This window comes from Alligator sinensis, unplaced genomic scaffold, assembly GCF_000455745.1.
Source record: "Alligator sinensis unplaced genomic scaffold, ASM45574v1 scaffold282_2, whole genome shotgun sequence".
NCBI classification, from domain to species: domain Eukaryota; kingdom Metazoa; phylum Chordata; order Crocodylia; family Alligatoridae; genus Alligator; species Alligator sinensis.
Genome location: NW_005841879.1, coordinates 1,091,523 through 1,115,428, shown reverse-complemented (window position 1 = coordinate 1,115,428; position 23,906 = coordinate 1,091,523). Strand labels below are relative to the sequence as shown.

Sequence of the window (23,906 nt, the reverse complement as noted above, 5' to 3'; positions counted from 1 at the left end):
TTCTTACCCACATGGTTATAGGAGTCCTGTCCTCAGCTACAACTAGGCAAGTGCATTTGACTCCAGCGAGAATATATGAGCAAAATTGCTTCGCCCTTGCCTGACCAGCCCAGTTGTCCCTGATCATTGCTGTGCTTAGTGGTGGTTTCTGGGGTCCAGTTTCTGATTCCCTTATTAGAAGTGGACTTCATGGGTAGTTCCTTTGATTTTTCACAAGACCGTTCATGTTGTAAAATGTTGTTTTGCCTGAGTAAACGTGTCACCGTGGGGCCTACACTGAGGAATGGGTCAATGAGAATAAAGTTAAATTTACAAACTTCATTTCAGTAATGTAGCTTAATGTTTGTAAGCAAGTTGACACACAAATCCTTGTGTGTATTCTTGTGTGTTGTCCTCAGTGGAGATCAGTAACATCTCATGATCTAGTGTTGATAGGTCAGAGCTAAGATCACATTGCAAATCTAGGCAAAATTACCTTTCTAGTGTCATTTAGCATGACCTTCAGCATTTAAGTGCAAAGAAAGAAGTCATCCTTGGCTGTATTTATACTCAGAATTCCTATGTTTGATATGTGGCGGTTAGGGGAAATAAGCACGGCTTTTATTTCCATTTGGTGAGTTAGAGCAACTTTCAATTTGATGAGTTCTGTATGCAACGCAAAGGAAACGTGCATAGAAAACCAGTTCCTATGCTCACCAGGGTAGGGGCTAAGAAATCTCTTTCTGGTTTTAATTGTCTCTTGTTTTTTCTTGCAGAGGACAATGTGCTGTAATATGAAGGTTTTCCCTCATGTGGAATTCAAGGAGCCGCTGAACGTTTGCTGACTCGACTACAACCCGTGTTTCTTCTTTAAAGACATGGACAACATTTGGGAAGCCAAGGAGAAATTTCCATTGTGAACATACGAACTCTTAAATTCCAGGCATCCAGGATTGGGTCCTATGCAGTTTCTAAAGTGTGGATTCGATTCTGACAGCTCATAGCCAGGATAAAGAAGCTGTAGAAACACTTGGGAAAATCAAGTAATCTTCTCATTGAGACAATGTTATCCTGTTAACTGCAAATGTGCAAAGAACAACAATCACTAGGCATCAGTGTTTGAGAGACTGCTGTTTCATCCTTCAGCTGGGTGGAGGTGAAGCATGCCATCTGTTTGCAACTGGAAAAGAAAGGACAGATTATGGCACAGCTGGTAGCCCAGCGATCCCAAATTAATGCTGGCTGATGTGTTATAACTCTTGAGCACTATCTGAAGAGGCAAAACGTACTTCTTTGCAGAATAGCAGAGATGTCATGAGTGGTGCTAAATATGTGAATCACAATGAAGGGAGCTCTTAACAAGCATCGAGCAGGAACACTAATTCATATGCAAGTATTTTAAGAGGCATTTTCCTAGAAGCATGATGGACCCTCTGTTCCTCAAAGCGCTGCTGCTTTTGGCTGGCTGCTTGACTGGGCTTGTCTATCATCTCTCCAATCCTTTTCTGGGAGAAAAGAGAACAGGTTATGAAAAACCGAATTTTGTAATCATTTTGGCAGATGATATTGGATGGGGGGACCTTGGAGCCAACTGGGCTGAAACAGAGGATACTCCTCACTTGGATAAGTTGGCTTCTGAAGGAATGAGGTAAGCCTTCAACCTCCCCGTCTGCTTTGGGGCTTCCATTTACTTGGCAGATACCCAAGAGTAAAACAACACAGGTTTGCACTGAGACTTTGTTACGATAACTAGTCCCATTGTACCTGGTCTGAGATCCACACTAGAGCCGTGCTCTGCACTCTCCGTGCTCAAACTGACCGTGATGCAGAGGCCCCCGAAAATCATGTGCATCACTTATATCCGATGTGTATTCCTAGAGATGTAGCTTCTGCTTCCGAAAGACTTTTGGAGGGGAGTCTAAGGGAGGAGCGGGCAAGGAGATGGGGAAAGAGGGAGACAGTGTGGGGGGGTGGGAGAGGTTCATAGGAAGGTGTGAGAGGAGGAAGGCAATGGAGGTGGAGAAATGGGCAAGGAGGGTAGAGGGAAAGGGAGAATGTGGAGGCTAGAAACACCGCTGGGTGGTTCAGAAACCCCTGCTACCCTTTTCCACTGTCTACTGGCTCGCAGGGTCCATGTACACAGAGTCCAGCTCCTGACATCTCTGTGCAGGGTCCTTTCAGGTGCTCCGAAGGTGGAGTATCACTCTGCAGGACCCTGACCCACACCCCCCTCCCCACACACACAGCAAAGTGGGATGGCACAGCATGGGCGGGGGGCATCTGTTGACATCAGTTTTAAGCCATGAAGCGGGGCCCTAAAGTTCCTGAGAGAAATCAGGAGCTGCACCACTTCCTGGTGTGTTCCCATGCAGAGTGAACACAAGCTTTGCACAATCCCCGAATGAAAGATGTGTTGATTTGTGCAGCCATAATGTCACATCAGACATTTCACTAACTTCCCAACAGGAACGGGGCAGCGAAGGTACTCGCTGCTACCGCTGATAAGCAGTTTAAATACTTTCATTTTGCAGATGGATCGCTGTCTGGGGAACAGGTTGGGATTTGGGGCCCCTCTGCTGCCTTCATGCGGCTGCTTGCCGCTTGGGTATTGATGAGAATTGCTGTTTGTGTCCCACATGGTAACAGAGCAGCAGCGTACAGCTGACTGGAGAGCAGAAAATCCTCCGTGGTTGCTGGCCCCATTCCCCTGCGCCAGTGGGGCAGGTTGAACACCTGAGAAATAGGTTTCCTGTGACACTTCATTTACCCTGGGCTCTTTAGAAGACCATTTTGCCGTTGGGATGGGTACATTGCCTTGCCAGCCAGGAACCTGAACAAGACCTGGGTGTCATGATTGAACAAAATGAACAAAATGAACATGAGCCACCAATGCAATGCCATAGCTGGCAGAACTAATCAGACACTGGCATGCATCTGCCGAGGCATCTCAAGCAAAACTAAAGATGCCATCCTCCCACTCTACTGGTGAGACTGTATCCAGTTCTGGGCGCTGCACTTCAGGAAGGATGTGGAGAAGCTCGAGAGAGTCCAAAGGAGGGCCATGATTAGAGGCGTAGAGATCAGGTCATACGAGGAGAGGCCAAAAGACTTGGGACTGTTCAGCCTGGAGAAGAGAAGACTCAGGGGGGACTTGGTGGCACCCAATAAGTATATCAGGGCGTACATCAGAGCTCGGGGGAGCGTCTATTCACCAAGGCCCCCCGGGGAGGGCAAGAAATAATGGGCACAAGCTGATTGAGGATCGCTTCAGGCTAGACATAAGAAAAAACTTCTTTACAAGTCACGTGCGGAGGGTTTGGAACAGGCTCCCCCAGAGGTGGTGCAGTCATCCACCCTGGCGATCTTCGAAGAAGTCTTGATGCCCATCTTGCTGGAGTCATCTGATCCCAGAGGTCTTTCCTGTCCAAGTGCAAAAGGGCTGGACCTGATGATCTGTAAGGTCCCTTCCAGCCCCTAACAACCATGAAACTATGAAACTCGGGGACTGGGCTGGAGACTGCATCACATATCGGAGCCCACCTTCCCTGGCTGGTACCTTAGCTTTCCGAAAGGCAAGTCTCTGCTAAACCATAAAGAACTGGTCTGTTATTATACAAGAGTCCCCTGAAGCCATTCCTTTTTCATCATGATTGAGCCGCATTACTTTTACTTTTCCAGGGAATTTGAGAAGTTTAGCAAGTGATGCCAATGGGCTGGGACTGGCTTAAGAGCCAGAGACCTCATGCGCCCTTTCCAAATCAAATTCAGACTCTCCTGGCAGACTGAGCACTTCTGCAAGAAACCAAGGGTCAAACTCTCAGCCTTTGCCTTTCTCTACCCCTGCAAATTATCCATGCAGTTCTCAGGTAATTGCATTGAGACCTCTCCTCGAGGTCTGCCCATTTAGATTTAACATAAGATGGGTCCTTAATGCCTCTCTGCATCTGGGCAGGAGTCCTTGTACCTGATCCTCCCACTCTGATATTCAGCTTCACTCCGGTGTCCTGTTAATGCTGGCAGAGAGGAGTCAGCCTGTGTACATGGGACTGGACTCCTGTCGTGATAGTCAGGTGAATCGTGGCTGTTATGGCCTTGCTTTCTATTGTGTTTGCAGCCACTCTTTGTATCACAGATGTGGGGGAAAGGATGTGTGTTTCCATTCTCCTTTGAGCGTTTGCAGATACCACAGCAAGTAGTTTTCTCTGTGTCTGGAAGTAGGAATTTGGTTGAGGATCCTTAGGTTTGGGTGGCAATGATTATTAGCAAGTGGCCTCAGGAAATCTTCATTTTTCTGCTGGGCAGTGCCCCTGGAGTCCTTTGAGTTGGTGTTTTGATGGAGCCAAACATGGTCTAGATTATGTCGGGACAGTGGTTAGGACGTGGGTTGCAACATATTTGTTTTTCATGGCGTCCATCATGATTGCAGCCAACATGAGATAGTGACAGGGAACCTGGGCTTGGACAACCTAGAAATAGCTGATAAGTAAGTATTTGCATTTTCTGTCGCAAGTCGCAATGGACAGTTACCAAGGTCACAAGTTTGAGGCCGCAGCAGAAGCGCTCACGGCGTGGCCCTGTCAGATTCCAGCATATCTGCAAATTTTGCTAAATACCCTGTCCCAAGGACATGGAAAAGGAAAGGAAGGAACTCAGCAACTATTTAGAGGCAGGTTTTTGTTCAAATAATTAAAAAAAATGGATCTTATCTTTATAGACCGCAATCAATAAGAGTTGTAGAGGAAATCCTACCACGTCTGTTTGTGTAGAAGCCACAGAGACATCTCACGTGAAAAATGCTTGTCATGTCTGATTGCTGGGGTGCACAGTGCATGGTAACAATAACCCTAAGTATGAATGTAGAGTCTCCATTATCAAGGCTGTACGCAATCATTAACTGTTTAATATGTCACAAGCTTTCGATACAAGAATGCAGAGTTGATTCTGTCCGTTACGTTCTTCAAATCGTATGTCTTCAAGGTGAAGGGAGGAACAAAAGTGGTATTCAAGCTTGGGTTTTACAGCTTACATCACTCTCTCATGGATGGGGTCTAGGGCGGGGTGCTCATCATGAGAAATAAATTATCTTCCATCTGCCTGCTGTGGGGTTGTTGAGCCGCACTCGGGAAGTTTTGGTACTGGCCACAGGCAGAGATGGGCTATGGGAATTTGACAGGCCACTGGTCTGATCCAGACCAGTAACGCCAATGATCCTTCACAAAATGGGGGAAAAACCCCCACTGCTGTTCTTCTCATGCTTCAGTGCTACAGCATCGGCATCCTAGCTGTACATTTCCTAATGCTTTGCCCATTTGAGTGTCTCATTTAGGATTTCAGTCCTAAAGGTTATTTGGCATTTGACATGGGAACTGTGTCTGGCTGAACCTGTTCACAAAATCGTTTCCCAGAATGATATCTAGTAACTCAATAGACTGACCCAGAGTGTGATTAAACTGAAGTAGTACAACATTGTACGGTCAGGGCAGACTGCAGAGAGGTACCAGCTGGTTTAGAAAGGCCTCAGACGCACATACTTTTGGACCCTGATTCAGGACAGCACTCAAGTACATGTTTGAATTCATGCTTATGTGCTGTTGCAAATTCAGATGCTTTCCAGGATTGGGTCCTTGGTGCAGTGATGGGAAGGGGGTGGGAGAAGGACGGTGAGGGAAGGACTCTGTCCCATAGGAAAACCAGACTCATAGGGTTTCCCATAGGAAACCACGAGCTCTGCTCAGGGCTTTGTTGGTGCCAATCCCTTCTGTGCAGAAGGTGCTTGGATGGACAGAAGAGTGGTTTGTGGAGCTCTGCACACCCAGTGAGCTACTTGCAGCCCAGATGACTTGCAAGGCATGTTGCTGGCCACTGCCACGTGCAATAGGGTCATTTGCGTTTCAAATCACAGTGTAATACATGCTACCGCTAGTTGTGCACTTGTGTGTGCCCCTGGTCTCCTGTCAAACCAGCCCCAAAGTGCGTGAATCTGTTACGCTTGGCCAGACAACCACAGCCTGCCTGTCTCAAACGTTGCAGTTAAAAATCCTCAGCCATGTTGTTGCCTCCTTGTCTTCCAGGTTGGTGGATTTCCACTCGGCAGCATCCACTTGCTCCCCGTCTCGCGCCTCGCTCCTCACGGGACGGCTTGGCACTCGCAATGGCGTGACCCACAATTTTGCTGTGACTTCAGTTGGTGGCCTCCCCCTAAACGAAACCACGTTGGCTGAGGTTCTGCAGGACGCCGGATACCTCACTGCCGTGATCGGTAATCGAAGCAGTGCATTGCAAACACCTGCCTTCGCCTTGTTCTGTGTCTGGGCTGCCCTGTAGACATACCATTGCCTCTGGCAAAGTAGAGGTGGGCCAGTAGCTCGGGGGAATTTTTTGGTGGTCCATGGAGCTAATTCATGATTTAAATCTAGCCCAGGATGGGATTGGCTGCCAGCATCATTACTGTGTAGACCGTAGTCTCTTGGAAGCAGAGACTATGATACATCTGCCTGCGGTGTTCTCTGTAGTGTCCAGTGCAATGGGGCTTCAAACTGGATTGGGGCTGGTAGGTACTGGTGTAACACAAACTACAATCTGGATTGGGGCTGCTAGGTACTGCTGTAACACAAATAATGAATAATCCCCTCCCAATGCGGGGTTTACAGTAGGAAACTCTGTTTTATTTGGCACTGGCTGACCAACTCCATGTCTGGCAGTGACTATGTGTGGGTCAGATCCTGAACTATTCTGTGAAGGCTGACACTCCCTTATGCGGGTACTTCAGGGGCAGAGTTGCGGTGCACTGGTTACTCAGTCCAGGGACTGTCTGCTCTGCACACTTCTAGCTTATTTAATCAAATTTATTAAAATACCTGTTGGCGCCAATTTTGCTCCCTGGGCACCACTTCCCAACCCGGAGGGAAATCCAGGCATTCATTAAAGAGAATGAAGACAAAGATATTCTTCATTCTCCTCCCTCTCTTTTCGCAGTTTTGTAACTTTAAAACCCCTGCCTGGGTTGTACAATTTTGAGGTGCTTAGCTCAGCTGATATTTTGGCCTGATCAAATTTTTAAATTAGCAAGTCACTCAACTTCAGAAAAGCTGCTGCTTCTACAGATAGTAACTTTTAATCTAAACATGAGTACATATATGATGTCTCCGTACGCACAAGCTCTGAGTTTACATTGGCATACTGTCTGGTATTGGCATGTAGGATAAAATATGTCAGTACTTTGGGAGCTTCAGACTCTCTGTTGTAGGTGCACGGGACACCGTACCAGCTTCCAATGGAGTTGTCCTAGTGTATCATATCAGTCATCTGTGGATAATGAGAGGAAAACATAGACTCTCATCCAAATTGCAATGCAAGAAAGTCTCAGGAAATTCAGTTAGTTAAATGTAGAGCTGGCCATTGATTTACAATGCAAAGCTATTCCTTGGCTTCAAGGGTCGCTTTGCATGCAGACTGATGTGGGTAAATAGCCGAGGAAGCTGATGCTAAAAGCTCCTTAATTAATCCTTAGGTCACGTTGTGCCAAATTTTGGCAGAATCTGAGAGCAGTGCGTGATTTTACGCTTGGTCTACACTTAAAAGTTTTGCTGGCATAGTTATGCTCGCTGGAGCCTAAAAAATATCTTGCTTCTAACCTCCCGGCAGATGCAGTCATACTAAGAAAAAGTTCTTTTGCTGATATAGTTTATTCTGGGTCGGGTATAAGCTGCATCCACACTTTGAATAGGTCAAAGATCTCCCAAGGCCCAGCTGCCCATTGGGCCTTTCTGGCTAGTACATGCTGGTTGTTGTAGCCAGCCGCACACAAGGGAGCGATGTGACTCGGGCCCCTTTGACTTCCCAAGTGCCTATTTACCTCTCGGCCAGGGGCAGGCAAAATCCAGGCTGTGGGCTGGATTGGGCCCCTGCCGCCCCTGCCTGCGTTGCTGTGGCTGGTTTCCATGGAGACACCAGTGCCAGCCCGGGGCCAGGGTTTCCATGGAGACCAGCCCCAGCAGTGCTGGCAGGGCTTGCAGCTGGGCATGGAGCTGCTCCAGGGCTGGGATCTTGTGACGGTGACAGCACGGTCCAGAGCTGGGGCAGAGCAGCGAATCTTCGTTGCTCTGGCACTGTTTTTGCAATTGTAGCTGTACTGGAACGGCTACACCGGCAAACCCTATTAAGAGCAGACGAGAACACGACATGCCCTGCAGTTCAGAGGCCGAAGCCAGGAACAGATGGTTTAGATTCTCACAGAATGCCTCGTCTTCCAAAGCATCCTTAGGGCTTCGGACAGGCAGGAGCTATGCAGCCACAGACGATTCTTCTGGTCCCAGAGAAAGGCTGGGCATTACGGGCAGGTCATATGTACAGAAATAGTTAGCGGTGTCAGGCGCTGGGCTCAAATACCGTGTTCTGCGCATTGCATGCGCTTGCTTGTAAATGCAGCAGGTGAAGCAGGATTATCTGTCTGCTGGTTTCTTTCAGGCAAGTGGCACCTTGGGCACAATGGCCTCTATCATCCCAACTTCCGCGGTAAGGACTTTTGGGGTTCTCCCTTTCTTCTGTGGTAGAGATCAGCCAGTGTTTCTATTTCATGCTTACCCCTTCTCTTTTAAAAGCCATTCTCCTCTTTTTCAATGGCTGCCCTGTGAGAGCGGGGAGCAGGCAACCTGTCAGGAACTCAGTCAAGGGAGGTTAATGAATAGGGGATAGATCACTCTAGATATACCTGGTTCAGCATTCCCTCCTGTTGGAGATGGGATACTGGGCTAGATGGACCAGTGCCTGACCCAGTAAGGCACTTGTTATGTTCTTATGTTTTTATGTTATTTAGCAGGGATCCTGCCAGAGGTGAAGGGGCTGCAGTCTACTCTTCCCCTTTGCCCCCTTGGTAGGAATCATAATGACTCCCGTGTGTGCAGACAGCAGGAAAGTGGGACAAGCCCTTGCTTACCACCAAAAGAGCCCAGGGGTGGTGGTGTGTGGGTGTAAGGGGTGATGGTGACCCCTGCTCCTACTGTGTGCATTTCAGTAGCCTTCCTCCCATCCCTCCATTGGAGCACTTGTTGCCCAGCTTCCTTACAGCAGTGCTGGGGGTGCTGTGCAGAGCAGGATGCACATACGAGGTGGCCTTGCCTTTTGGCACCCAGCTGCTGAAGCAGCTATTTCATCTGTGGATCTCCCTTTGCATTTAAGGTTATACCCAGGGCCTCTTTGGTTGTTGCAGCTGGGGCTTGTTCCCTGGGGAGGATTTGACCTTAAAAGTCCATCTTCACGTGGGCAATGAAGTCCAATGTTGGTTTTAGTTTGCACTTCCTTGTGTCACCTCGTATCATCTGTATGTGCCCTCCCAAATTCCCTGGGAAGTTTGGTTCCAAAAGTGCACCGGGCTGGGAAAGAAATGCAGGGCAATGCAAACAGTGATGTATCACTAGGTTTGCATTCAGCTCCAACATGAATTGGGTCCCTAGGGCTGTGCAGGCAAAGCCAGGAGCCCTGCGGGTTCTTGCAGTTGCTGCATGGCTCTGACTGCAGGATAGACCTGACCCCCTTTGTTCTTGTCAACCCAGCAACACCAACTGTGTCAACAGTGTGTAACAGCCAAACCACACCCGCGGACAGCAGGCAGTTGTGTACACACTAACACGCTCCTTTGGATCCCAGGTTTCGACTATTACTTCGGGATCCCCTACAGTCACGACATGGGCTGTACTGACACCCCAGGCTACAATCTCCCTCCGTGTCCAGCCTGCCCTTGGCACTCTGCATTGACAAGGTACAACTTCTCCCGCCATGAGAAGAGGAGTCAGTGGGCTGATGGAAGCAAGGGTCAAAACATCTCTCTCTCTCTCTCTCTCTCTCTCTCTCTCGACATGTTATTGCTGAATGGGTGGATCTCAGGATCTGGATCCTTTCTTCTGCTCCCTCTGATAAAACTGGGACGGGGTGGCTGGATTGGAGCAATTGGGTGGTCTCTAAATTGTTTACATATGTCCTCTATATTGTTCTTCCTTGGTGTTGCTGCCTCTTGTCCAGGAGAAAACCCGTGTAGGAAACCCTGGGAAACCAGCCTACGCTACATCCTGCATCCGACAGAGAGGAATCGCAAGGGAGGCCCACTGAGACACGTGGCAAAACTACATCCAAGGGCAGAATGTGATTCAGATGCTTGCCTAGGACTCAGTCCATCTGGGCTCCTTTCCTGCCATTGCCACAGATGCCCTGGGCCACCTGGGGCCTGGCATTCAGGTTTTCTCTGCCTCATTTCTCCACATGCAGAGTGTCAGTTCAGTCTGGGAGCTCCACAGGGCAGAGCTCGCTCGTTGAATCCTGTGTGCAATCACGGGCTTGCATCCCTTACGGGAAGCCTGCATAAACACCTCTATGCCGGCAGCACCCCGGAGCTGGGCTTGTCCTGCCTATCGCCCACACGAGCTGAGGAGATGCAGGATTCTGGTCCAGGCAGAAGGATGAGGTTTAGGTGCCGTCCATCCATGTCAGCCTGCAAAGGTGGGCTAGTAAAGAAATAAACCTTCCTAAAAGATAGTAGCAAGATCAGGGAGGGTTTTCAGTCCCTGTGACCTCTGGGCAGTGAAGTTCAAAACTGTGTCCAGAATGGCCACAGTGGGATTGTGGCTGGCAGACGTGAGGAACCAACACGGGTAATGCTGAACCCCCTAAGCCAAGGGCTGCATGCCAGTGGGGGGCTTGGGTTGTGCAGGGAGGCGATGGTGTCATTTGGCCAAGAAAAGACAGATTTGCTGACTTATCTCAGATTTGTGTGTGAACCCGTGCAAACCCGTGGCAACAAAAGCCAGCTGCTGTTGACAAAAGTTTGTAATGTAGGGCAGGCCTTATTGCCTCTCTGTTGGAGCCACTAAGCTCTCCTAGAACAACAATAACATGCTCCACTTCCCACCCGGGGGCCTGGTAAGTAGGGACTGAATTCATCTCCTGCAGAGATCTACACTACACGTGCAGCTGAGACAAGAGGTTCAAGACTTGGTTTTTGTCATAACAGCACTATTGACCTAATGTCCCAAAGTCTGGGCCCCACCAAGCCCCCTCTGTTTATTCATAACCATGAGTTTCTGAGTAATGGAAAGTTTTTGGTTTCTTGTTAGCAGCTCTGGGAAGGACTGCTACACCGAGGTGGCACTTCCTCTCTTTGAAAACATCAGTATTGTCCAACAGCCTGTCAACTTGACCAGCTTGGCTGCGGAGTATGCAGAAAAAGCAACTCGGTTCATTCAGTGTGCCAGGTAAGCAGGTGAAGCATCAGCCTTGGTGACACCACATTGCAGTGCTGCCTTTGAGGAGCTTAATTCCAATAGCAAACATCAGTGACAATCCCCGTGCCCTGAGGTCTGAGTGGTGGGTGTAATGGTCCCAGTCCTCCTGATGACCCCGATGGAGGTCAATACAATTGCAGAGGATCAGCGTGTAGGGTTTCTTCCCTAGTTTGCTTTTTAAAAAATTAGGAACTGACACATATACAATAAACTACCTTAAATACACATTCTGGTTGCAAAGTTAACCGCTGAAGAGCTGGGGAATCCCAGACTTGAGCTCCCTCATGCACGTGCTGTAGGAGACAGTTTTTAGTAACACAATCATATCCCAGTTTTTAACACTGGACTCCTAGGTTTCTAAAGAACAAGCAGAGAAGTCAGAAATCCCAGCACGTGAAATCACACTGACCCCGTCACCGGTCACGGTCAATCAGCAAGGTGGCTATCATCGTGCAGACTTCTGGAGTCACTAGCAGCAACAGTAGGTTGTCATCCTCTTTGCGGCACCAGCTGCTAGAAGAGAACGAGACTTACACTGAGTTGACCAAAAAGGAGGTGAAATTCAGGAATCTTTGGTTCAGTTCCAGGTTGTTTTGGGAAGGGTGTTTAGCAGGCACAGCTCTTTTGGCCTTTGACACTCCCAGCCCTGCTCCTTTTTGCTCTTTTGGTTTACCCCGGGTGCTAGAGAAGTTGATAGGAGCTCCCCGTGATGTAGAGGCTGCAGAGCTAGCAGAGCAAGAGTTACTGCCCTAGCTGGTGTTTTAGTGAATCTGAGCCTTGCAGGGCATGGGGTTGTGAAGTAGGACGTTTCTAGAGAATCACTTTGAGAGGGAGAAGCCTGGTGGTCAGTAAATGCGGTCTTCTGGATGTGCTGAAGAAATACTGCTGTTTTCAGCATCTCTCCTTTGAAGTAGTCATATGTGCTTACAAATAAAATGTTCTGGAAAGGTCAAGGCATGTAATCGATAGTTATGTAACAGGCATACTGAAGGCCTCGTTTTGTTCTCGGAACAAGGAAGAAATTAGTAAGACGTGCAATTAAATTAGCATTCACTGGGTGGGGAAAGGAAAGGAAACATTGCTGTCAGATCAAATACTGATGCTTTTAGGCATTGGTTTTACTCTAATCACAAAGCTCCTAACAGTCGAGGACACAGGGCCCGTCCTATGTTCCTATGTGAGCTGAACCACTGACATCAGGGGCAAGGAAATTAGAGATGGAGCAGACCTTTCTAGGCTGCAGCACGTGCGTTGCACAGCAGCCTGTGCCGACTGCTTCTCAGCCCATTCGGTGCTTTGGTCAGACCAGCTGTAAGGGCTAGTGCATTCCCCTTACACTTCACCGAGAGACAAGGGCAGGCAGGCCCTTGCATGGTACTTGCATCACGTCCCTTCCCATCCCACTTCGGCTGAATCTCCTCACTAGGACTCGTGGCCCAGCACGAATTAGTTTCCTTTTCTCAACCCTGTTCCTTTCCCTTCAGTCTTGGGTCCATCTCCCAGGCCGTCCTGCAGAGACCATTGGCTGGAGTTATCTGTACGCTCTGATTGCTTTGTGCCACTCCTGTAATTCAAAGCAACCCCAAGCCTGACTTACCCAGCAAGGGCAGATGGATTCCTGGTTGCATTGAGTCAGCGTGGAGGTGCCAAGCAGCTAATGTGCACTGGTGAAGATGTCCCCTAGACTATGCTTGTGAGAAGCTTTGTTCTGAGACCCGGTCACATTGTCATGCTCCAGGGCACAGGACCACCAGCAGGAGTTAGCCACATGCAGCTGGGAGGAGGAAGGCATCTGGAGGTGTTAGGGACCTGCTGGTGGAGAACAGGTGTGTCCTATTCCCCTGACGAAGGAGCTGGGGGGAAGACAGGGATGGAGACCGCTGGTGTGGCTCCCAGGTGAGCAGTCTGTTGCTATATGTTTGTGCTGGGCATGATTGCTGCTTGTGGCTTTTTGCCTTTGTGCAGGTCTGGGGCCAAACCACTCAAACAAAAACCTTGTCTCTGAAGAAGGAGGTTTCCTTTTGAGAGGTCAAGGCCTAGTGTGATCCCAGCTGAGCTGAGCAGCCCCTGCAGGGCTCTGTCTGGATGGGAGGAGTGTTCCTCTGCCGAGAGGTCCTGCCAAGGCGCACGCAAGTGCCTTTCCCTTGTCACTCTCTGACTCAAGCTCATGAACAGAGTAGTTGAGGATCAGGCCCAAAGGGTTTCCGGGAAATAGCGATGGAATTTTAGATCCTTTGAAATTCAGAAGAGAGGAAGCAAAACGGGTCTTGGAAAGGGCATCCAGCTTCAGTTCCCAAGCTTAGAAAGTTGAGCAGAGCATTTCCCATTGTTACTACGGTGTGAGGGAGTCTGGGGAAGCACAAGAGTACCTGGAGCAAAAGACAGTTTGTCAGGGGTTCATTGCTGTGTCTGGGGGCCTTTGAGAGCTGTTCCTGGGTTGTCCTTGAGACACTTGTTTGCTTTCGAGCTGACAACCTCCTCCATTCAGCCGGGACAGCTTAGTGGGACAGGGAAGACTGATGATCCAGATGAAAAAGATACCCATGGCTGCTGGAACAGATATTTTTAGCAGCCTATTGTCTAGTTAATCAAGTTAGCAGATGCACAGGCATTTTCGTTGGGCAAGGATCTTGCAAAACCCATAGGGAGAGGACAGTCCAGTTTTCTGCTACTCTATTGATACAAAACCCAACGCCTTTATTTTTCTCTTGATCAGTTCTCTTGAAGAAAAAAATAGAGGACATAAAGGCATTGGGTTTCATATCAATAGAGGACAGAGGAGAACAGGACTGTCCTCTCTGATGGCCACCCTACATAGGGTTGAGATGGGAATATAGGGCTTAGACTCTTCCTTCTGATGCATTGTCCAGGGCTGGTAATCCTTTCTTGTCCTGGTACCCCATAAGCTTGGAGGTGTTGTAAACCACATTTTCCTGATCTACTATTTGGATTTATTGCTCCATTTCTTCAGTTGCTAAGATCCTCTCACAACTGAGTTCACAAGCTACTTAGTCAGAGTTGCTGCCAGAAGAAGTAGGAATGACGGCAAACCTCACTGAACTCGGAGACAAATGCAAAACCCACCTCTTTTCTAAGGGTTTCCGTGACTATGTGCCCAGTCTCACAGATTCATTCATAAAACACAAAACCCTTGAGGCAGGGCAGGAGAGAGGCCACTTATGTCTGAAACAATGGGAAGCGCTGACATATTGCTCTGACCCGTCAGACCGGTGCCCAGATGGGAGATTCTCCATTGTCCTCTACTTGGAGCAATTATTTACCTCAGGTGAGTGTAAAAGCTGCTAAAAGAGTGTGATCAACCCTGCTAGTCACAGCTGTAAATGATTGTGTACTTGGCAGGCAATGCAAGCACAGGGTTTTGAACTGGAATAAAATATTGGCTTCTGGTCCTGGCAGCTCTTGAAACCATGGCTGCTAAAGTCATAACTGGAACCCAAGCAGGGAAAAATCCAGCTGCCTAGCACTCCGAGTGTTGTGACTTCAAGGTCTAGGTTGTCCTGACCTGATCCTCATGATAGTCACAGGGTCTACAGCATTTTATTCTAGGCACAGAGGCTTGTGAGATGCTAATCCTGTTGTTGACCCAGGACGTAGGGTTAGGTCATTGAGTTGTGGGCTCTGAACTCCCAAGTCCTGCTATCGATCTGCTGCTTTTACAGAACCTGCTTCTGCCTGATGGGAGGTTGGGGAGGGCTCGTCTAGATGTGGTTAATTCACATTTAGGTGGAGTGTGAACACACTGGCTGAGCACTGGTTGAAAGAGCCCAGAGAGCTTTGATTCACCCTTGTGTACAAGGACACTGGACTTGGCATATTCTTTGCAAGCAAACAGGGTTATACCAAGAAAGCCCCTTTCTCCTCCAAGTGAGAACAACATGCTACACCTTGAATTTTGTGCTAGCTGCTTAGGTCTGCACCACACAAACTTTACCATCTGCTTTTGGAGCAGGATCATCACATATTAGTGGGAGTCCCTCTGAATCCTGCTGGGGCAGTAGGGAAAAGCTGAACTTGAATCCTGAAGCTATGGAGCTGCTGGTTGCTGCAGCCTTTCCTACAAACTGCCCAATGCACCAGGGACTCGAATGGCTGAGACTCGGCACCCTGTTCCCACACAGCCGCCCTAGGATGGGCTCTGCAGTGCTGGGCTGGGCGAGTTCAGCAAAACTTCTCAGCCAGGTGTCCCTCCTCAGTGTTAATGGAAAAGCTTCTTAACAAATTGTTAGGTCTTTGGGGGGCATTTCTATTGTGTTTGCTGAGAACTGGATAAAACAGGTTGCTGTTTCACAAAGCAGTCTGGGTGGTTGCTTATCTAACTTTTAAATGGCTCAGTTTACTCTGGTTTACCTTTGTCCAATAACCATCATAGTTCAGCAATGAGAAAACTTGGAATCCATCATCTCTCTGTTTTTCAACTAGATGAGTCAGAGTTGAGTAGCTCGTGGCAGTGAGCTTTGGCTCCATCCAAGGAAATGCTGTGAACACGAGGTACAAAGTCCAGGACTGTGATTCTAAGAGCCCCCTTCTTGAGTTATTGATTAAATGATTACAGGGTTTTTTTTGTGGCTAAATTATTAAGTGATGGGGCAAAAGTCAAGCAAAAAGTATAGCTGAATGGAGTGGAGACGAAGCAGGTTATTTCTGGGCTCTTCCCCTGCCAACACCTCCTCCTGGAGGAGGATCCTAACGGGTTTCCCCAGGCAGAACGCTAATTGATACTGATTGGCCAAATGATTACTTATTGCTGTTACCTGGTGTTGTGGTAAGGCAAGAGTCACTGGGTGCTGCAAAAGCACAGAACAAAAAAGTGGTGCTCCCTACCCCCAAAAAGCTTATGTTTACAAGTTTAATTTATTCCCCACAAGTACTTTATTGCATATATACTTTATAGACACAGAGTTGATGGGACTGGGACATACTTTTGCACTGAAATGTTGCTGGGAGATGGTCTCTTGTTCTTGCAGAGGTTGGCCGAAGACAGACCTCAGCACAATCTCACAGATTCTGCGAAGTGACATGCTACTGTGTAGAGTAGGGCTGTGCAAACGATGGTATCCTCCTCAAATTGGCTTTGCTTTTGCTGTGAGATTAACTGGCAATGAAGTAGTTAGCAATGCAGAGGCTGAAACTGGTATTAGGCATCAAGGTTTAGCACTTGGAGCAATGGTTTTCAGGCTCTTTGCAGGAAAAAAGTGCTGTGATAGACCAGGGCTATACAAGGGCTTTGCTCCACAGCAGGAACGTCTAGAAACACTCTTTTTCCTTTCCTTTTCTTTTTTTTTTTTTTTTTTTTTTTTGCAGGGTCCAGCATAGTGCTGATAAGAGTGTAACACTGTCTGGCTCCAGCTAGGTTATGGAAGAAAGAGTCTATTCAGGGAGCAGTAGGACTCACTAATTTTCCTGCTCTCAATGTGCGTGAAATCCGCTAGGCAAAGGAAGGAAATGCAGGCCTCAGGGCATAAACACGCTTTGTTGAAATTGTGGAAGCATCTTCAGTCTTTTAAAATGCAATCGGGCGGTGATGGCAAGGCTGCGACACGGCGGCGGTAGCTGCTGAGATCTGAACTCCAGGGGCAGGAATTGGAGCAGCCAGCACGCTCAGACACAACCAGGCCTTCATCAAGGCATGTGCATGTACACACGCACGCGCACACACATGCACACATCACTGTGATCCGGTTCCCCCTGATCACTTGTCATCCCACCCTTCCCCTCGGAGGTCTCTGAGGAAGAGCAGGCCTCCTTTGAGGAGATAAATATAGCTGTAAACAAGAAAACAGGATGCGTCTGCCAGCGATTTAAAAACAGACAGGCAGGGACAGCAATTCTCAGCCGTCCCGGTCGGCCGGACTCTGTTGCGAACATGCTTTGCTTCCCTTCTGGAGTATCATGTGCATCGCTTCCCACCGGGCTCGGAGATAACTGCTCCATCCTGCTGTCTAAATCAATTAAACCTTACTTCTGAAAGCAGAGGGACATCCAAGATCTTAGTGCGGGGATGGGAATGTAAGCAAAGGGGAGCACGTGAAAACAGCCCCCAAATCTCTCGACGGGCACTAGAGATGAATGTCACAGGCCATCTCCTCACTGTCCGCTGCATGGGTTTGGTATCTAGTAGCTGTAGCCTGTTGTGTCTTGTCACTGCGTTTGGGGAAAACCCACAGGATGTCATGCTGCGGGGAAGGCTTGCATGGCTTTGCCCCACCACCGAGCATCTTCAGCAATTAGGAGGCACGAATTGCTGTCAGGGTCAGGGTCGTGGCACAGCAGCAGGGAGCCTGAAGAGGAAGCTTGCCGTGTTTGCAGTGTGCGGTGCCTGCTCTGAGGCTTGCTGGAGGACTGGGCTGCCAGGAAAGAGGGAGTTGAAGTGGTGTGTGGCCAAACAGCATGTGCGCTTGACTGCTGAGAAATGAGATTGGGAACCAAAAAAAGGGAGAGGAAACAGCCCTGGTGCGCTCCCATCCTGCGAGCTCCTCAAGCATCCAGGACAGGAAAGAGGAGCAATAGTAGATGCAGCCCTGGGCTCGTGCTTAGCAACAGTGGGGGAAAGCAAATAAAAAATCTAGGATGTTTAAGCAGAATCAGGGAAAAACTGACTCATTCATTGACAGAAAGAAATGAGCCTGTGCCTGGAACTGCCTTGCAGCCACTTGATTCAAGGGCAGGTGCCGTGGCTGATTGAGACCACCTGTGAGGCAGGTTTGCTGGTCTCCCCCTTATCCTTTGCCTCTCAAGCACATTGATTTGCAGTCCAGCTGAAGCAGCTCAGGAGTGTAGCTGCTCTGAGCAGCTGGGTCTTGCTCTGCAGGACAGTACAGATGTGCAGGTAGTGCCAGACCCGTGTCCTGCCCCTGCGTGACGGTACCTCTGGGAAGCTCCCGTGTCAGAGGTCACTTAGCTGGGGAGTGGCCTGTGGGAGGAAGGCTGCTTGCAGTCTCCTCTTCCTCTCCATAAGAGCTGTGTGACTGAACCCATCACTTTGTTCGCTGCACAACATATCTTGAACCTGCTCTGATTGCTGACCATAGGAGGGCAGACATGTTTATGGGCCAAGTTATCAAGCACCTGATAACAACGGAGCAACTTTGGACTCTTTGCAACTTGCTGAAGGTGGCTTCCGGAGCAAAGGGCTCCAGAGGCAAGGGGAGAGCCAGGCCTCTGCGTTGGACAGCTCTTGTTTCAGGAGCAGACTTTGGATAGGGAAGCCTGTTCTCCAGACCGAGGGCCTTTTTCCCTGGCAGGTATACCATGCCCTGAGTCGCAGTCCCCAGCTCTGGCTTCCCAAGCTGCAAGTGCTGAAAGTTTTGTGCAGGAGAGATCTCAGCCCCATGTCAAGGGGGCTGTGAATGATAGAGGATAGAGAGCACCTTGCTTGGTTGCCTCTCTGCCATCAGCGTGCTTATCTTCAGCAGAGCTGGGAGTCAAGCCCAGGTCTCTTGGACCCAGCCCAGTGCCCTATCTATCCACTGGTGACCTTCTGTGATTCTTCTCCCTGCAGTAGACATTAGGAAAGGCCTTTGTTTTCCATCACCACTCCACTTCCCCTCCAGTCTTGCTTTCCTGTATCTGCCCATGCGAGCCCCCTTCCTCCAAACCAGCAGGCTAAACACACTTCCTGTCTTTCCCATTTAGGAAAAGCGAACGCCCGTTCTTCCTGTACCTGGCTCTTGCTCATATGCACGTGCCCTTGGTAATTGCTCAGCCACCATCCTGCTCGTCAGTCAGGGAGGTATACGGAGCCAGCTTGAGGGAGATGGATGCTTTCGTGGGACGGCTGAAAGAGGAGATCGACAGCTCCCAGGAGGAAAACACACTTCTTTGGTTCACAGGTGAAGCCATAAAACCACTTGCTCTGGTGGCAGATCAGCTAGATAACAGAGATTCACCCAGGCAAAAAAAAAGGAGCAGTCAGATGGCATCTGCCTTTTTTTTTTGAAAGCACGATTGCTTTGGGGCAGCATTTCCTAGCTTAGGGATCATAACCCTGAGGGGGACTGTGAGCCCAAAGGACACTCAATTGAGGGGTGGGGCCTAGAAATAGAAGTGGGGTCACCAGCAGGAAAGTTTGGGCACCGCTCTTAGGCATTAAGTACCTAAATGACACCTAATTGGTCTTGGTGGTCTCGATCACATCCTCTGCAAAGGGTGAATTGCATCCTCCAGGACGCTACTTCTGTTTCCTGTAGAAACAGCACTAAAGCAAGAGGCCAAGCCCTGCCCTCAAATATGCTGATCTGCTCTGGGGTTTCAGCCGTGGTGTTGGAGAGGCTTCACCCCCAGAGCAGGTCAACATATTTGAGGGGCAAGGCTTGGCCTATTGCTTTCATACTGTTTCTACGGGAAACAGAGAAGTAGTGTCTTGGAGGATGGGATTTGCCCTGTGCAGAGGATGTGAACAATTAGGTGCCACTTAGATACTTTATGCCTAAAAGCAGCGGTTCCTCTGCTCCAAATAGCTCTTTTGGTCCCCTCACAATCTTTAGTAAGTCCCTTAGATTGCCCCTCACAATCTTTAGTAAGTCCTCTTTTTGGAGCAGGTCCTGCCAGGTGTCCCCATCCATTGGGCAGTCTGATATTCGAGAGCATGGCCGATGCCTAGATAGGTCAGATTCACCCACCTTGGCATGGTCTCAGAGAGGCTTGAATTCCCTTCACACATCATCCTCAGGCCCTGGGACAGAACAGCAGGGCCGTTCTCTTCTGTCAGGTCCTGAAAGCATCCCCTCCATCAGGCAGCTTGTTTTCCACCCCAATGCACCAAGTCGCCGGCATTAGACAGGGTGAATGAACCTGGGCGTCACAAATGAAACCTCAAAATCCTCATTAATTAAAAAGCCCAATGCCACTCCTGCTGAGAAGCCTCCCTAATGAGGACATCTTGCTCCGCCGTCGTCCAGAGGACAGGAACTGCTCTGCGGCTCATTAAAGCCAAACGGCTGATCTGTTTTTGCCTTCCGCTCCCTGCCTGAGCTTCATTTGCTTATGTGAAAGTTCAGCCCTCTCCATGGCCTTGTCATTTGAAAATAACATCCAGGGTTGGAAATTTGGTCTGCCCCCCAACTCTGCCGGCCGGAGCATCTGATGAAAGAAGATTTCTTTGCGTGATAGAGAGGAGAAGGGCATGTGTTTGTCTGGGATGTGTGAGGCTCCCAAAGAGCAGGCCCAGAGACCCTCTCTCTCTTCCACAAACTTCAGTAAAGTCTTCTCCTGCACCCTGGGACGAGGAGAGGCCACCAGACAATCTGCTCAATAAAAGCTTATGAGTCTGGGTCCAATTTGGGTGAAAATATGGAGTAGGTCTTGATGGAGCTGGTCCAGATAGATGCCAGGGGTTAGAGACTGGCCTTTTCCGCTGTCTTTGAGATCAGACCTGTTTCTCGGGTTTCAGTCGCTGCCTGTCTGTTTCTCATGGGGTTGTTCGTCTTTCTTTCCCAGGAGATAACGGTCCGTGGGCGCAGAAGTGCGAGCTTGCGGGGAGTGTCGGCCCATTCATCGGCACGTGGCAGCGACGGCGAGGTGAGGGCTGCTGCAGTCCACGTGGTTCCTGCCTTTGTGGCCATTTTACACAACATACTGAGAGCAGGGAAGGGAGGTATCCTGCCATGGCATAAATGCTGGGATATGTGTTCAGAGCTGCCACAAATGATTTACCCCCAGGCCTCCAAACACATCTGTTTCCTTGCCTTTAGGGGAGACCAGCGCCTGTTCAATGGTGGGTATTTTCCTAAAAACACCCTGGGGCTGCATTAAAATAGTCTGTAGACATCTCCTGCAGGGGCTTCTCCCAGGTTGTGGCCTCACTCGCACAGAGCTGCTTGTACTTCTTAGAGGTAGTGTGTCGGGGGTGTGCAGACTCGGGCACGCAACTCATGTTTTCAGGCTTTTCCCATGCATGTAACTAAAAACCAAGAGTCTGATCTTGCATGACTGCAGGGGCTGGGGGTTAGGCTTGGGCTGGGTAGTGCGCATACCTCAGCCGGGCCCTGACAGACAAGACGATGCTCCAAGATCTATAAATAAGATCTCTTTTATGACTCTGCTCAGAGTAACTTGGGTTTACTATCCTCATGGTTGTGAGCTCCAAGTCTTCCTGTGAGAATCAAAGAGCCTTGAAAGACTTTGGTAAATTTAAGGGCTTTAAAATATGTTGGGAGACCCCAAATCTAAATCTGTGTGGGGCTTTTTTGCTTTTTCTGGCCATACCGTCTGCACGGTGGGTTTGGTTATTTAAGTGCAAGCAGCCAGAAGCATGCATGAATCAGACTTTTTCCACTTCTGCTTGTCTTGCACACTCTGTGTGTGCAATGGGTCATGTTTCCCCATTTGCTCTAGGCCAGAGAGGGAAGAGCGGGTTGAGTTGAGTAAAGACAGCATCTCTTTCCTCCTCTGCTTCCAGACACCTTCCAACTATAGTAAGGGCCTGGAAGAGATTGATTTAGGAGCGCTGAGAAAAGCCTGTCCCGGGACTGGCGGGCCAAATAATCTGCTCTCCTCTTCCTGGTGTCTCTGTAAAACCCATGCAGTTTTGGTTTGGAGTATTTTGGTTCTTTAAAAAATCATTCTCCAGCCCTCATCCTCCAATAAGGAAAGTGGGATTTTGATGCTCTTGTCACCTAGTAAACAATAAATCTTAGCAAAACCATGGCCGGCTCTTGAGCAACTCCATTAACAAATTGGTACAAGCAGTTCAGTATCTACAAATAACCCTAGACTAGCAAGCCAGTGCCAACAGGCTACTGCTTGTAAATACCCCTACAATAACTAACCAGGCTGTAAGCATCAGGGAAGGAAATATGGTAAGGAAATGCATTGGAGTTGGAGTACTGCGTGCAATTCTGGGCGCCGCACTTCAAGAGGGATGCGGATAACCTGGAGAGGGTCCAGAGAAGGGCCACTCGTATGGTTAAGGGCTTGCAGGCCAAGCCCTACGAGGAGAGACTAGAGAACCTGGACCTTTTCAGCCTCCGCAAGAGAAGGTTGAGAGGCGACCTTGTGGCTGCCTATAAGTTCATCACGGGGGCACAGAAGGGAATTGGTGAGTATTTATTCACCAAGGCGCCCCCGGGGGTTACAAGAAATAATGGCCACAAGCTAGCAGAGAGCAGATTTAGACTGGACATTAGGAGGAACTTCTTCACAGTTCGAGTGGCCAAGGTCTGGAACGGGCTCCCAAGGGAGGTGGTGCTCTCCCCTACCCTGGGGGTCTTCAAGAGGAGGTTAGATGAGTATTTAGCTGGGATCATCTAGACCCAGCACTCTTTCCTGCTTATGCAGGGGGTCGGACTTGATGATCTATTGAGGTCCCTTCCGACCCTAACATCTATGAATCTATGAATCTACATTTGATGTTTAGGTTTCTAGAGGTGTCTATAAACCTCGGTAGGAGCAACCGGTTTTTAATGTCCCTCCTTAAACTTGATGCAAAACATAGGAATATGTGCATGCATTTCAAAGGGAGAAACATGTATTTTTTTTACCGTAATACCTGTATTTTTATTATATAACATTTCCTCCCTTTGGACACTGACCTCTACTGCAGTCCAGCAGACTCTCTTTCTCTCTCTCCTCTATTGCCCATCAATGTAGTATCCAAGCACCTTGACACAAAATGAATGGCAGGAGCAAAGACCCTGCTTTAGGACTATCCTGGAGTCTGTTTGGGAGGCTGTTTCTTAGTTGGCGGGCTTGTCAGTTTTGTGAGTATTATTCTTATTGGTAAGGAGGCTTGAGTGAGGCCTGGAGGAGAGCAGGTGACAAAATAGCCTGGATTATTTCACACTCCCTGGCTTAGATCCTGATCTGAATTTTCGGCTGACTCTGATGGGCTGTGGGTTAGGCTCTTGCTGAAGGAGAGCAGCAAACCTGTGAACTCTCCCCCTCTCAGGCTCTCTGGCCATGGTATCTATTGCATCTGTGTCTCTGGAACGGCTGGTGCTGCCGTGGAGCATTGACACGTCTGTGGTTTTGTAGCTGATACGTCAAGTGTACGTGCAGTACCAGGTAGGACAGGAAGCACTGGAGTCGTTTTCTTCCCTCTAAGGGACTCTCAGAGTTGTTTTCCGGTGTCCTTCATGCTTCGTTTTGAGTGAACACCCAGCGTGTAGAGCAGGGCTGTCTTCCAGCTGGAAAAGCCCCATGTTTAGCCTATCGAAGGAATGGATGTGCTGTTTTCTTCCTTGAAATCGAACGTTCAGTTCCCGCCGCTGCCTGGTTTTCCCAGGAATCCTTGACCTTTGTCATTTGATGCAATAATGCAATTGCGTAATCTTTATGGAGAGAAATCCCTGGCTTATTTTTCATGCGTTTCAGCAGTGTTTACTTCTGAGCAAGTCACAGTTAGCCTGGCAGAAGGCAGCTGCAGCTGCAGCTTCCTGTGTATCTAAAGAGACCACACTTTGCAAAGTAGGTGAGCGTTGCTTTGGTTCCCTGCTCCTGACTCATCGTGGGCTCGCACACAACTTGCTGGCTCTCTGTGCCTAGATTAACCCAGCTATCAGCTTAGTGCCAGCAGCGCCTCGTTTTGGTTGGACTGTGGAGAATAAATACAAAATGTCCCAGGAGCGTTGCTTACTATAATCTGTACCTGCATGTTGATGTGACTTTGCAATAGTTATTAGCCGTGGTGTTCTGTTT

The 23,906-nt window shown here is 48.9% G+C and overlaps 1 protein-coding gene across 3 annotated transcripts in view; it reads left to right on the top strand.

Moving 5' to 3' along the window:
• The window catches only part of ARSG (arylsulfatase G), an 88,033-nt gene that overhangs the window by 26,183 nt on the left and 37,944 nt on the right, over nucleotides 1–23,906 (top strand). The window contains exons 4-11 of one of the 3 annotated variants that reach the window (XM_025196254.1): nucleotides 756–1,627; nucleotides 6,051–6,238; nucleotides 8,446–8,493; nucleotides 9,625–9,736; nucleotides 11,085–11,222; nucleotides 14,479–14,538; nucleotides 18,906–19,102; nucleotides 20,709–20,789. In XM_025196254.1, the coding sequence (XP_025052039.1) occupies nucleotides 1,401–1,627; nucleotides 6,051–6,238; nucleotides 8,446–8,493; nucleotides 9,625–9,736; nucleotides 11,085–11,222; nucleotides 14,479–14,538; nucleotides 18,906–19,102; nucleotides 20,709–20,789 (1,051 nt within the window). In that variant the 5' untranslated portion in view covers nucleotides 756–1,400. Of the gene's footprint in view, nucleotides 1–755; nucleotides 1,628–6,050; nucleotides 6,239–8,445; nucleotides 8,494–9,624; nucleotides 10,471–11,084; nucleotides 11,223–14,478; nucleotides 14,539–18,905; nucleotides 19,103–20,708; nucleotides 20,790–23,906 lie in introns of those variants that run through there. The other 2 variants (XR_003092526.1, XM_025196252.1) reach the window with 2 other exon arrangements.